The sequence below is a fragment of the Colletotrichum paranaense genome, assembly GCF_030867605.1.
Source record: "Colletotrichum paranaense strain IMI 384185 chromosome Unknown Scaffold_29.1, whole genome shotgun sequence".
Lineage (NCBI taxonomy): Eukaryota > Fungi > Ascomycota > Sordariomycetes > Glomerellales > Glomerellaceae > Colletotrichum > Colletotrichum paranaense.
Genome location: NW_026848987.1, coordinates 7661 through 20963, shown reverse-complemented (window position 1 = coordinate 20963; position 13303 = coordinate 7661). Strand labels below are relative to the sequence as shown.

Sequence of the window (13303 nt, the reverse complement as noted above, 5' to 3'; positions counted from 1 at the left end):
ACCTCACCAACAACACCATCGGTCCAAAGCATTCGCCGATTTTACCATTGGATACTGATACCATTACAGAACGATGCCGGCTGCCGATATCTCGCCTTCAACAACCAGTTTCAAGAGAGTCTCTTCCGTTCCTAGTCATATGAAAATCTTTCCCGAGTCGAGCTTTTTCAAACAAAGGCGTGCGCCTGCGCTTCCTACGCCAGCTGAGGTCAGGGCCCAGAACGAAGAGTCGGATGGTACGCACGTCACAAGCTTCGATCGCCCGCCATCCGTTATATTTTCTTCGTTAGGATTGTTTGTCAAATACGGTGGCGATGTCACGATTATCGAGGCTCAAACACAGAAGATGGTGTATGAGAAATTACAAGGCAAAGTGCCCGTGCCCGAGATCTTTGGCTGGGCGGAGGATGAGGAGCAGAGGTTTATCTACATGTCCTTGATAGAGGGCGCGACTTTGCAAGACAGGTGGTGCGACTTGAATGAAGATGAGAGGCGCGCTGTTTGTGATGAACTTAGCACCATGGTAAAAGCCCTGCGTACTTTGGAACAAGACACTGGCAGGAGTGATCGATTTGTCGGTGAGTGGAACTGTACCGATCCTGGTTTGCAAACCATAGTAGCGGCCCCCCGCCGCACCCTAACCCTTAGGTTAGGGCTAGGAGAGACCGCCGCGCGCGCGACTATTATAAAAGCCCCACAGGGCTTCTTAATTAGAGCTTATTATAAACTAATTATTAGAACTATAGAGTAGCTATTAAAAAAGCCCTACGGGGCTTCTTAATTAGAGCTTATTACGGACTAATTATTAAAACTACCGAGTAGTTATTAAAATTATAGAGTAGTTATTAAAAAAGCCCCACGGGGCTTCTTAATTAGAGGTTATTATAGACTAGTTATTAGAACTATAGAGTAGTTATTAAAAAAGCCCTACGGGGCTTCTTAATTAGAGCTTATTACGGACTAATTATTAAAATTACTGAGTAGTTATTAAAATTATAGAGTAGTTATTAAAAAAGCCCTACGGGGCTTCTTAATTAGAGGTTATTATAAATTAGTTATTAGAACTATAAAGTAGTTATTAAAAAAGCCCCATAGGGCTTTTTAATTAGAGGTTATTATAGACTAGTTATTAGAACTATAGAGTAGTTATTAAAAAAGCCCCACGGGGCTTCTTAATTAGAGCTTATTATAGACTAATTATTAGAATCGTAAAGTAATTATTTAGAATTATAAACTAATTATTAAAACTATAAACTGGTTATTAGAACTATAGAGTGGTTATTAAAACTATAGAGTAGTTATTAAAAAAGCCCTACGGGGCTTCTTAATTAGAGCTTATAGTAGACTAATTGTTAGAACTACTAAGTAATTATTAAAATTATAGACTAATTATTAAAACTATAGAGTGGTTATTAAAAAAGCCCCACGGGGCTTCTTAATTAGAGCTTATTATAAACTAATTATTAGAATTACAGAGTAGCTATTAGAAAAGCCCTACGGGGCTTCTTAATTAGAGCTTATTACGGACTAATTATTAAAACTACCGAGTAGTTATTAAAACTATAGAGTAGTTATTAAAAAAGCCCTACGGGGCTTCTTAATTAGAGGTTATTATAGACTAGTTATTAGAACTATAGAGTAGTTATTAAAACCATAAAGTAGTTATTAAAAAAGCCCTACGGGGCTTTTTAATTAGAGGTTATTACAGACTAGTTATTAGAACTATAGAGTAGTTATTAAAAAAGCCCCACGGGGCTTCTTAATTAGAGGTTATTATAGACTAGTTATTAGAACTATAGAGTAGTTATTAAAAAAGCCCTACGGGGCTTCTTAATTAGAGGTTATTATAGACTAGTTATTAGAACTATAGAGTGGTTATTAAAACTATAGAGTAGTTATTAAAAAAGCCCCACGGGGCTTCTTAATTAGAGGTTATTATAAATTAGTTATTAGAACTATAGAGTAGTTATTAAAACTATAGAGTAGTTGTTAGAAAAGCCCTACGGGGCTTCTTAATTAGAGCTTATTATAGACTAGTTATTAAAACTATAGAGTAGTTATTAAAAAAGCCCTACGGGGCTTTTTAATTAGAGGTTATTATAAACTAGTTATTAAAACTACAGACTAATTATTAGAATTACTAAGTAGTTATTAAAAAAGCCCTACGGGGCTTTTTAATTAGAGCTTATTATAGAGTAGTTATTAGAACTATAGAGTGGTTATTAAAGAAGCCCTACGGGGCTTCTTAATTAGAGCTTATTATAAAATAATTATTAAGTAAGCTACGCACGGCTTTATAATCCCGGTTTCGCTCGTATAAGGTAGTCCGTACTAAAACTTATTATAGAGTAGATCTCGTAAATACGTAGGTATAGTTTAGTTCGAGGGCATATTATACTAATCGATTAGATAAATAATATAGCGAATATAATCCCTTATTTATATAAAATACTAATATAATTCTCCGGGTTCTTTAAGATATACGAGCTAAGAAAGTAGAATCTATACTTAGCGTACGTATATGCGAGCAGATTAGTATTAACTTTATTATTTAAAAAAATAGTATAAAAATACGAAAACGGCTAAAGTAAAGCTAAATAGTTTATTTTAGTAATAAGGATAAGTACTATAAGTAGCTAAGAGACGTATATCTAGCCCGTCTCGTTTAAAATATCCTACTTATAATATAGAGTATATAGAGTAAGGTAGTATATAAGTTATAAATTAGGTAAAGAATTAGAAATCCCGAATAAAGGGTTATATAGGGATAATATGTTCTTAGGGTCCGATATAACTAGCTAAGTAATTAGTTAGCCTAGCTATTAGGGATTAATTTTAGATAAGAATAATAAAAGTTAGATAATTAGAAAGGATAAAATAATATATCCGGGTATTTAGCTAGCTACTGGCGAGCGCGTTAAGGGGCGCCTAGTATCTCTAACTTATTATATAAAGTTTATTATTTATATAAGCTTTATTACGATCCTTAAATATCCTTTATAATATATATAATTTTAATAATAGGATAGATATATTTCTATAATATTTAAAAAAGATATAAAGAAATACTATATATATTTTTTTTAGCTAGTCTTTAAAAGAAATATATAATAATTAGAATTATACCCGGACGCTAAGAGTTAAGAATAATTTAAGAGCGTTATTTATTATACTAACTATTTGAAAATAGTAAAATGCTACCTATATTTTTAATAGTATCCCGGTTAATTTCGTAATAAAATATACCCTAAAACTTATTTATATATAGTAGCTATGCTCTAAGACCATATTTTAATAGAGATTTAACCCGTATTATATCCTATTACGCTATATAAAGCGCTTATTTTATAATAAGTTTAGCTTAATTAATACTTAATATGTAAACCTTAGGAAAAAGATGTGCTAAATATCGTCCCGTATATTAAGCACGGCTATAAATATTATAACTATATAGTAGAGCCGCTATAAAAAACGAAATAAGCTATACTATACGACTATGTTCTATATAGTTAATAAGTTTTAGCTAGACGGGATAGAAACGATATATATAAGGCCCTTAAAGTACCTAATAAAAATAGTTATAGCGCTTACGTTATATAGATATAGGAAGATAATATAAACTAGTAATAGAAGAAAGTATATATAAATATATATATTTATATTTATAAAGTATAGTATTAAATATAGGAATCCTTATTAATTTACAAAAAGAGGTTTAAGAAGTCCGTCTTATAGGAACTGTTAGAATAATATAATACTAGTTCTATTTATAAAGCCCCGCGGGGCTTATAATTAAGTATAACGTTAAGGAGTAGAATAGCGGGTCTTAATAGTAAAAAAAATAATTCCTTATTTAGAGAGCTATAAAGAGACTCCTAGACCCTGCCCTTTAGTAGCCTCGTTTTATTATAGCGTATACTTATAGGCCAAGGCGGCGTAGCTATTAATAAGGAAACGAAGACGAAGAAGGTAGAGGCAGGTTACCGTTATAATAAGCTAGCTAAAAATAGTATATAATATACTTATACCTTCGAACTTAAGTAATAATAGTAATATACTAGAGTTTAACTTATATATTAATAAAGCTAAGACTATTATAATAAGATATTATACTAAAATTCCTCCTATAACGTAGCTACTTTTATTTATTTATTATTTATTATTTAAGGGAGGTATTAGAAATATAAGTAAGAAATAATAAATATATACGCGTATAACGAGGTAGTTAATATAAGTAGTAATAAAATAACCTAAGAATATAAACCGAAAAACGTAAGTTTAGCGGCCCTATCTACTTAACATACTACCTATATATAACTTCCTCTCCTTAATAAATTATTTATAGGGGATAGTATCGAATAGTCGATTATATTACTAATAGTAAGTAATATAGATAATATAATAAAACGGAAATATGGCGGGTAAGATAGCTTAGTAAAGTATCCTAGTCTTAAATACTATGTAAAAAAGGAGCATTTTTAAAAGAGCGAATCGGTCTAAGAATACGTAAAGCCTTATTTATTAATAATTATAAAGTTATATAGTAACGTTTTAAAAATTACTTAGAGCCGGGGTAAGAACTGCCGCGTAGAGCTAATATATATATAATAACTTAAAGAGACCTTTATAAGGGGCGGCCTTAAGCGTTATACTCCCGAGAACTATATATTTATTTTTTATAATACTAAGGAGGTTTACTAAGTCCTTAAGGCTTAGAAAAAAGATAAAGATAAGGATATTAGTAGTAACCCGTTAGCTAACGGTAATAGTTATAGTAATAACGAGTACTTAGATAATACGTCCTTTTTTAATTAGTCCGTTATTAATAAAATTAGAATAGAAGTAATAGCGGGTTAGTATTAGCTCTGCGCTCTCTAAGAGTATATTAAGGTAATAAGTACTTTAAAAACGGATTCTTAGTAAGTATACGAGTTATATAATAAAGGTACGTCGCTACTTACCCCTAGGTTAGTAATTAGGCTATGTATATAAAGTAGTACTAAGTTAACTTATTATTTAGTAAACCGGTTATTAGCCGAACTTAATATTAAGTTACGGGTTAACCGTAGGGACCTAAACTTACTTAATAACTATAGCTAAATATAAATATAACTCGTATCGGTCGCCTCCGAACTAAACAGGACCGTATTAATAAATTAGGGTACGGTTAATTATAAACTAATAAAAGCGTTACGCCTCGGTAATAAGAAGAGTTTTTTAATATATAAGCTCGTAATATTATAGAACTATAAGAAGTAGTAGGTTATTATTATACGCTAGTACTAAACGTAACTAGGGCTAGAAACGTTTAATATCTTAATATTTAAGTAGATAATTAGCCTCTATATTAATGATTATTAGTTTATTATGCTCGAGGTAGTACTTAATACGCTCGACGCCCTACCGCTCGACGTAATATAAGATATAAGAAGGGATAATTAGAACTAGTTAGTAATAGTTCTTAATAAAAAGAATACTAATATAGCCCTACGGGCGCGCGAGGCTATCGAAACGGTATTTTATATTAGTAATAATACTAATAGGCCGTACTATCGAGCGGCCGGCTTATTTAATATACTAAATAACAAAACTTATAAGAAGACCTACCGGGCTATTTAGGTAAAGACGGAACTTATATTTATTAATCTAAAGCGTTTTTTCTAAAATAAGAGGCTAGAGACGGAATTTATAGTCCGAGTCTTATAATATATTATTAGCTAGGTTTATTAGGCCGGCGTAGTTAAGTTTAAAAACGTAAACCTTAAGTTAAAAAAGAAGCCCTAGCTATGCGACTACTTATAAACCGTACTTAACCGTTTTAGCGCGTTTAGAAGCGCTATAGGTAAATATTTAGAGGGTACTACTCGCTAGCTTTAGTAGCGTGTTCTAGATTTTACTTAGTATTACGTAGGTACTTTCCGTAATAGAGAGGCCTAGGCGCTTATTGTTAATAATATTACCCTTATTAACGACCTAGCTTATAGTAAGTAGTTTAATTACGCTGCATAGGCCCGTTTTTTATATATTATTTAGTAAATTACTAATATAGGGGATTAGGGCGACCGCGTCCTTAGGCCTTTATAATAAGTAATAACCGCTACTAAAAAAGGTATATACTAGGAGTAGGTCTTCGCATTAGTAATTACGTTTTATACTACGCTCCTCGGGCTAGGTAGTCGGCCGATTAAAAAGAACGATTCTTTATTTCTCTCCCTTTAATAAGGGATAGAGAGGTTCTTTACGTCGTTTACTACCGAGCTACAAAGTATTTTAATATTTACCCTATTTTCGTTAAGTAATCCTAATACCCCGTATAATAGTAACGCTAGTAATAGTTATATTAATAAAAATATAAACGAATACGAATTTAATAAAGATAATAGTTCCGGCCGTCTATACTAAATATAATAATAATAGCTATTAAACTCGAACCCTTTACCCTTAGTATAGAAATCCGGACGATCTTATTAAAATAATAAAAATAAGGCGCTATATATACGAGCTAAGAGCCCAAAACTTCCTCTAAATAGTAATAAAGCGTTATATATACCTCCTTAGTATTAGATAATAAATATCCGGGAGTAACGACTAAGAGCTATATTACTAACTTTACGGCCCCTAAAAAGTATACTATTCTTAAGTAATAAGCTAATACTATATTAGAAGACGGGCCCTAGGGTAAGAAGACGGTAAGAAATTAGATATATATATAGTATAAGGAGTATAAAATAGGGCTAGACAGTTACTTAAAATAACGGCTAGTTATAAATATAAAACGCTAGTCTATTTAGCTATATCTTACTATTTAATATATTAAGTATTTTAAGGATTTAATAAGATTTGTTTACTTTAGTTATTTATTTACTTTTTTATTAAAAGCCCCGCGGGGCTTCTTTTATATATCGTATTCCTTATTTATTATTATAGTATATTAGGAATAGTATTTCTAAATAATAACCTCTACGTAGAGGGTGCGGAATAAGAATAATTTACTTAGGTCTCTTATTTAAATTTCGTTATCCTATACTACTTACTTAAGAAGGAATGCCCCCCGGGGCTTTTAATTTCTACTATTATATCTCTTTTACTACCCTTAGAATCTTTACGAAGTCTACGTTATATAATAGTTATAATTAGGAGCGGGAAGTCTTATTAAAATATACTTATATTCGTAGAGGTTCTAATATAATAAAGAACTACTTTTACTTATATTACTAATAATTAAATTAAAAGCCGTATTTAAAAAGGGTAAGGTACCCTTAAAATAAAGCTTTATTATATAAAAAGAAAAATAGACCTCTATAACTAGATCTACGATCTAAGTATTAGTTATATCTAAATAAGCGGTAATTAGTAATAAGATATTTATTACTTATAATACTAATAACTAACTAAATTACGACGATAATAAGGGGCCCTTTATTATAGAGCCATAAATAAGGGACGAAGAAAATAATAAAAAAAACGAGGTAAATAAGCAAAGCTATAATAAAAGTATATAGAAATAAGTAGTCGATTATATTATAAGTAATTACCGCTTTTAAAATAAGCTAAACTTAGGATAGAATATATTACGACTAACTAGCTAACTTAGGGATATAGAACGTATTAAATTTAAATAATAATACGCTTTATCTATAAAATACTAAATAAAGAATTCGAGCCTACTAACGTACTTTAAATAATTTAAGAGAAGTATACTATTAACTTTAGGTCCGCTCGCATAGGCTATACTTAGGTACGACCCTTAAATAGTTTCTTTTTATAATTCTTTTTTAATTTCTTTAGCGTCGTAAATAAGCCGGGTTACCCTATCTCGCAACCCGACGGGCCTATTTTTAATAACGTTATTATATTATTCTAACGCTAGTTAGTACCGTACGGGGCTAAGTACGTTAATAAGATTCTTTTTAATATAATAGGCCGGACCTTCTAAGTTATATAGGCCGCTACGCACGAGATCTAGTTTATTATTATATATCCTATTATTAATAAAATATCGGAGCTACTAGCCTCGGTTATAGAAGTATAAAAAAAGTAAGAGAAAACTAGTAAGAGAAGCGGAATATTTATACTATTAACTTACGAACTAGCTTTATATATTATAGGCGTTTTTTAGTTTTTAACGTTCCTAAGCGAGGGTATTTAGCCTTTATAGCGTCCGGGCGGCTAGGAGAGCTAGAGAATTAGCTTAAGCTAGTAAATAACTTTTTAAGAGCTATTTATAAAAAAATAGGTAGCTTAGTTAGGCCGTTATAGTACCGACTTATTCTAAGTAAAGTACGAGCCTACTTTTTATACCTATAATTACGAGGTAAATATTAAGATCGAAATAAGCAAGGAGTTATACAACCTACTATAAAAAAAATACTACTTAATAAATAAAGACGATAGAGATAATAACGACGATAACGAGACGTTCCCTTTATAAAAACTATTAATTATAGACGACGGTCCTAGGTAGGCCCGGGCCGATATAATAAACAAAGCGCGAGCGGATAATAATAATAATAGTCGTATTAATAATAAGTACTATTCCCGGATCCTCTACTAATTTAAGGGCCTCTATAAGCTCGTATTAGAGCTCGAGGCCCGTTTCTAACTAGAGGGTATTATAACTATTTTTTATGCGCTCGCTATCTATATTAATAGCGATAGGACGACTAAGTACGAGGGCGAGGCCGAACGTTTAAAAACGCGGTACTTATTAATAAATAAGAATATACTAGTTAGGGAGTTCCTAACTAGCTAAGACTTTACTTTTTATTTTTAAGCGTTCTATTTCGTATATAGGAACGTATTATCTAGCCGCCTACTTATATTTTTTAACTCGCTCTTTATTATTATAAAAGGGAATATAAGCTATTAGAACGAGGGCGCCGACGTCCTATTATTCGGCTATTTTTAGGGCTACTCAAATATAAAATATAGCGTCCGTTATAGCCCTTATAACTTTTTAGTAATAAAAGGGTACGTAATAGTAGTATTTACTATACTAACTTTAGATACTAGGGCTATATTAGTAATAAGGGAGAAGCGCGAGCGGTTATTACGTATCCTCTATAACTTAAATAACTCTAAACCCTTTATAAAAGAACGGTACTAGATCGGTATTATTATTAAAAGCAAAGAGGTCGTTTTCTATATTAAGTAGGTAGTATTATTAGACATATAGAATATAATAGTAAAAGAGCGGACGTTTAAGGCCGTTATTAAGCCTATTTTTTAAATAATACGCTTTTTTTTTATTAAGTACGAGTCTTTTATATATATATTTTGCTCTATCTTACTTAAGATTTTTTTATAAATTATATATACTTACTTAAGGCTTTTTAAACTCGTACTTAGTAAAATAGAACGGGCCTTTATCTTAGGCAGCGAGTAGGGACTTAACGTTATATACTTAGAGGCCGTTATTATTATTAATTAGCTTAGTAAATACGTATTCTTAGGCTACCCGTAATATTTACCTAGGACCGTGCTCCGTCCGCTTAGAATATTTAATAGTTTTTAAGCCGGGGCCTAACCTTTTTTTAACCCAGCCGTCCTTAACCTTAGCGCTTTAAGATCGGGCGGGGTAATTATTAATATAACTTAATAGCCCTACTTAACAAGGACGGGCCGGCCCATATTACTCTACGTCCACAAGCTTTATTATTACTACAAGTTATAAGTAGCGTCTAGCTAAAAAAGTACTATTTAATTTAAGTAATTTAGTAAGACTACGTTTATAAATAAAACGGCTATTATAATATTTACTAAGGAGCTCGTCCGCGAGCTATAGATCTTATAAACTAAAGTATTTATTATATAATAGCTTAGGTATAAGCTCTATAAAAGTAGTAGCGAGGATATAAATAAGCTTATTATAATAAACGAGATCGTTATATATAAAGAGGCTATAGCGACTTAGGAAGTAGCTACTAACGCTTTTATATAAAATATGCTCTAGCAACTCTAGCTCGGTATAGAGTGCAGTAGTAAGTACGTAGTAATAACGATATTAAAATAATAAACGAGATAGGATTTTATTACTAAGCTAGTATATATAATTAGTAATAAGAAAGAAAGTAGTATCGATACTATCTTATTAAAATTAGTAACGTAGCCCTTAATATTACGTTTTACTATTACTAATAGTTATAAGTCATAAAGTATTATTAATATAGTAATATAGGCCGGCGTTATTACGGGCTATTTCCTTAATATACGTATTAAGTAGGTCCCGGACTTAGTACGAGGACGGCTTATGTCGAGGAGCGTTATCCGACTCGGGGGCCGTTCGATACTAAACCCGATCCCGGCCGGGCTACTGGGGTCGCTCTAGTGGGCAGTATAAGAAATAGAGATTAGGTATAATACCTCCTTAAGGGAGTAGGCCCTTTATTAATAATAATATATACAGATTAGCTTCGGATGCCCTATATTATTTATTAATATCCCTAACCTTATTACTATAAGTTTTAAGTAAGCTAGGGTAACTTTCTTTACGAACGGTAACGTAAAGGTACTAAACTATTATTAACTTATTATAAACTACCTTACTAAGAATATTAACGACCCGCTCTACTAGCTAATACTTATAATAGCGTTAATAGTATATACCTCTATAGAGACGCTATAAGTAGCCTAGGGCGAGCGGGTATTTAGTACGTCGCTTTAAAAAAAAGACCCGGGCTAGCTTACCTTAGTTATAGTAACGTAGATATTATAGTTTTTATATCTAAAGGCGTTCTTATAGGCTAAGAAAGCTAGCGGGATTATATATAACGTTACTAAAATAATAAAGAAGATTAGTAAGTAACTATATTTATAAAGTATAATATTACGTTTTCCTTAACGAACGATATATTATATAGAGTATAAGGGGTATAATAACTAGATATTATAGGAGCTTAGATAGGTTATATTAAAGAGTAATTATAATAGTTCGCAAAATACGGACCTATATTTCTAACCTTAGGAAGAGCTATTAAGAATATTATAAGAGCTAAGTTCTGCCCTTAGGTACCCGGACGACTTTATTTTTAAAGTCTTTTATAACTAGGATAGGATCTAAGTAGAGCGTTATATAAGTATTATTAAATAGGGAGTAAGAAGGGTTTTAGAATAGAATAATAATAATAGTACTATATATAGAGTAGGATTAATATCTATAACTAGGTCTAACCTAATCTTAGGCTATAGCGTCGAGTACCGTAGCAAGTACTTAATAAGAAATAATCCGCCCTTATAAGAGCTTTAGATATCTAGTTATACTATTAAGTAACTATTTATAAGGACTACTTACTATAAATAAAGGACCTTATTACTTTTACTCTTACCTCGGAATTACTTTTTTTATTATTTATATTATAATATACGACGTTACTAAGATAATAAAAAAAATTAGTATATAACGATACCCCTCTAGCTAAGTATATATAGCTAATATAGTACTAGAATATAAAAGTTATAATAACTATATACTCTTAGAACTAGGCTAGGTAATATCTAAGAGCTAACGGGATAGCCTAAGAAATACGGATTTATAGCTCCGGCCGTACGACGAGCTCGTTATTATCTTTTAAAAGCTCCGTACTACTCTATAACGGCCGGACGACTTTATTAATATAGTTTTTTATAGCCGAGGTAAGATTTAAGTAGACCGGTACGCTAGTATTATTTATAAATAAGGCCGGACGTAGAATATAATTTAGAGAGTTCTAGCTATATAAATAACGACTAGTTAGTTAATTTAAAAAAAAAATCGGATTTATTATTATTTTAATTATCTTTATACTAATACGACTTTATAAAAGCTAGAAAAGACTAACGCTTATATTATACTTTAAGAACGGTTCCTTTTTTTAATAGAGCTAACTTATTATACCTTACGTAGCTTAAGAACCTTACTTTTAATATTAGGTCTTATTATATAAGCCTTCTCAGGTTAGGATATAGTTTATTATTATAAAAGGATAAGAATTCTTTTTAAATGTCTAATTAGTTTATGAGTTCTTTGCTATACGAAGCTATAAGTAGCTAAAAGTAACTTATTATAAGTAGAGATTTATTATATTACGAATAGTTAGCTACGTAGTCGAAGCTATAGGAAAATATCTTATTCTATATTATTATAGCGTTAAGTCTTATGTTAAGGACGATTAGGGTATTATCTAACTAGCTCTAGCTTATAGAATTCTTATATAACCTATATCGTATTTAAGTACCTATTTAGGATAGTATACTACTTTTATTACGTATTTATTACGTTTATTAAGTTATAATATAATCTCGCCCTTTTACCCGCTTAACTTTTTATTATTACGTAATACTCGCCTAGGCTTCTAACGAGTATAAAATAGAGATAAAGGCCACGGTATATGCGCAGAATAGCTTATTTACTAGTTTAGATATAGACGCTCCTTACGTAACTACTATAGAAATAATTAGCTTAGTTATGCCCACGAGCTTACTATAGTAGCCCTTAAATATAAAGTAGCGGCGTGCTATAAAAAGAAAGCTTTTTATAAAGAGGATATAAAGGGGTACCCTTTTTATAGTAATAATAGGTAAAGCCGCTTACGCGCCGGCCTAGTTTAAGTAGCGTTTTATAGACCCGGTAGTAATTCGTATAATATTATTAGCGATCCTTACTTATACCCTCTTAACTTATTACTTTCGGCCCTACGGATTTATAGCTTTAGATAAGCTTATTTATATTTTTAAAAATAGGATCCGGTACTAGGACGTTAGCTACGCGCTCTATGCGTTTTATAAGTAGGGGCCGATAGTAAATACGTATAAACTTAAGTAATATAAGTATTATATAGAGGCGGAGGATAATAAGGCGTAGTTAGCTATATTCTAAGTATACTAGGCGCGCGGCGGTAGCGCAGGTGCGTAGTATAACCAGTACCGGTTTTTAATAACGCTCTATTAGTATACGGTATATAAAAAAGAGATAAATAAGCTATATAAGAACGAAGAAGAGGCGTTAGTAAGTAGTACTATTTTATATTAAAAGGTATAGTATAAATAAGTTAAAGTAGTATAGCGTTACGTAGCGGCGTATATAGTTATAAGAGGCGGCTAATCGGCTACTAGTATAAGCGTTTTAGGGGCTATAGTTTTAGAGGGGATAGGCTAGTTAGATTAGATAAGCCTAGTATCGAACGGTCCCGAATATATACGAGGGTAGTTAGAAGAAACGGACGAGGTAGACGGCCTTTACTATTCGCAACTCCTCTAGCTATTCTAGCTCTTATTAAACTACTAAAGTAGTATAGCTAGACCGATATATATAGTAGCTCTAGGTCGT

At 31.5% G+C, this 13303-nt stretch overlaps 1 protein-coding gene across 1 annotated transcript; it reads left to right on the top strand.

The window, feature by feature from the left end:
• Window positions 1-73: 73 nt before the first annotated feature.
• Window positions 74-751, top strand: CPAR01_16737 (phosphotransferase enzyme family protein; the record flags this gene model as incomplete). The annotated part of the gene is made up of 2 exons (XM_060500981.1): window positions 74-648; window positions 739-751. The coding sequence occupies 2 exons, from the start codon at window positions 74-76 to the stop codon at window positions 749-751; spliced, it is 588 nt and encodes a 195-aa protein (XP_060340301.1).
• Window positions 752-13303: the final 12552 nt, after the last annotated feature.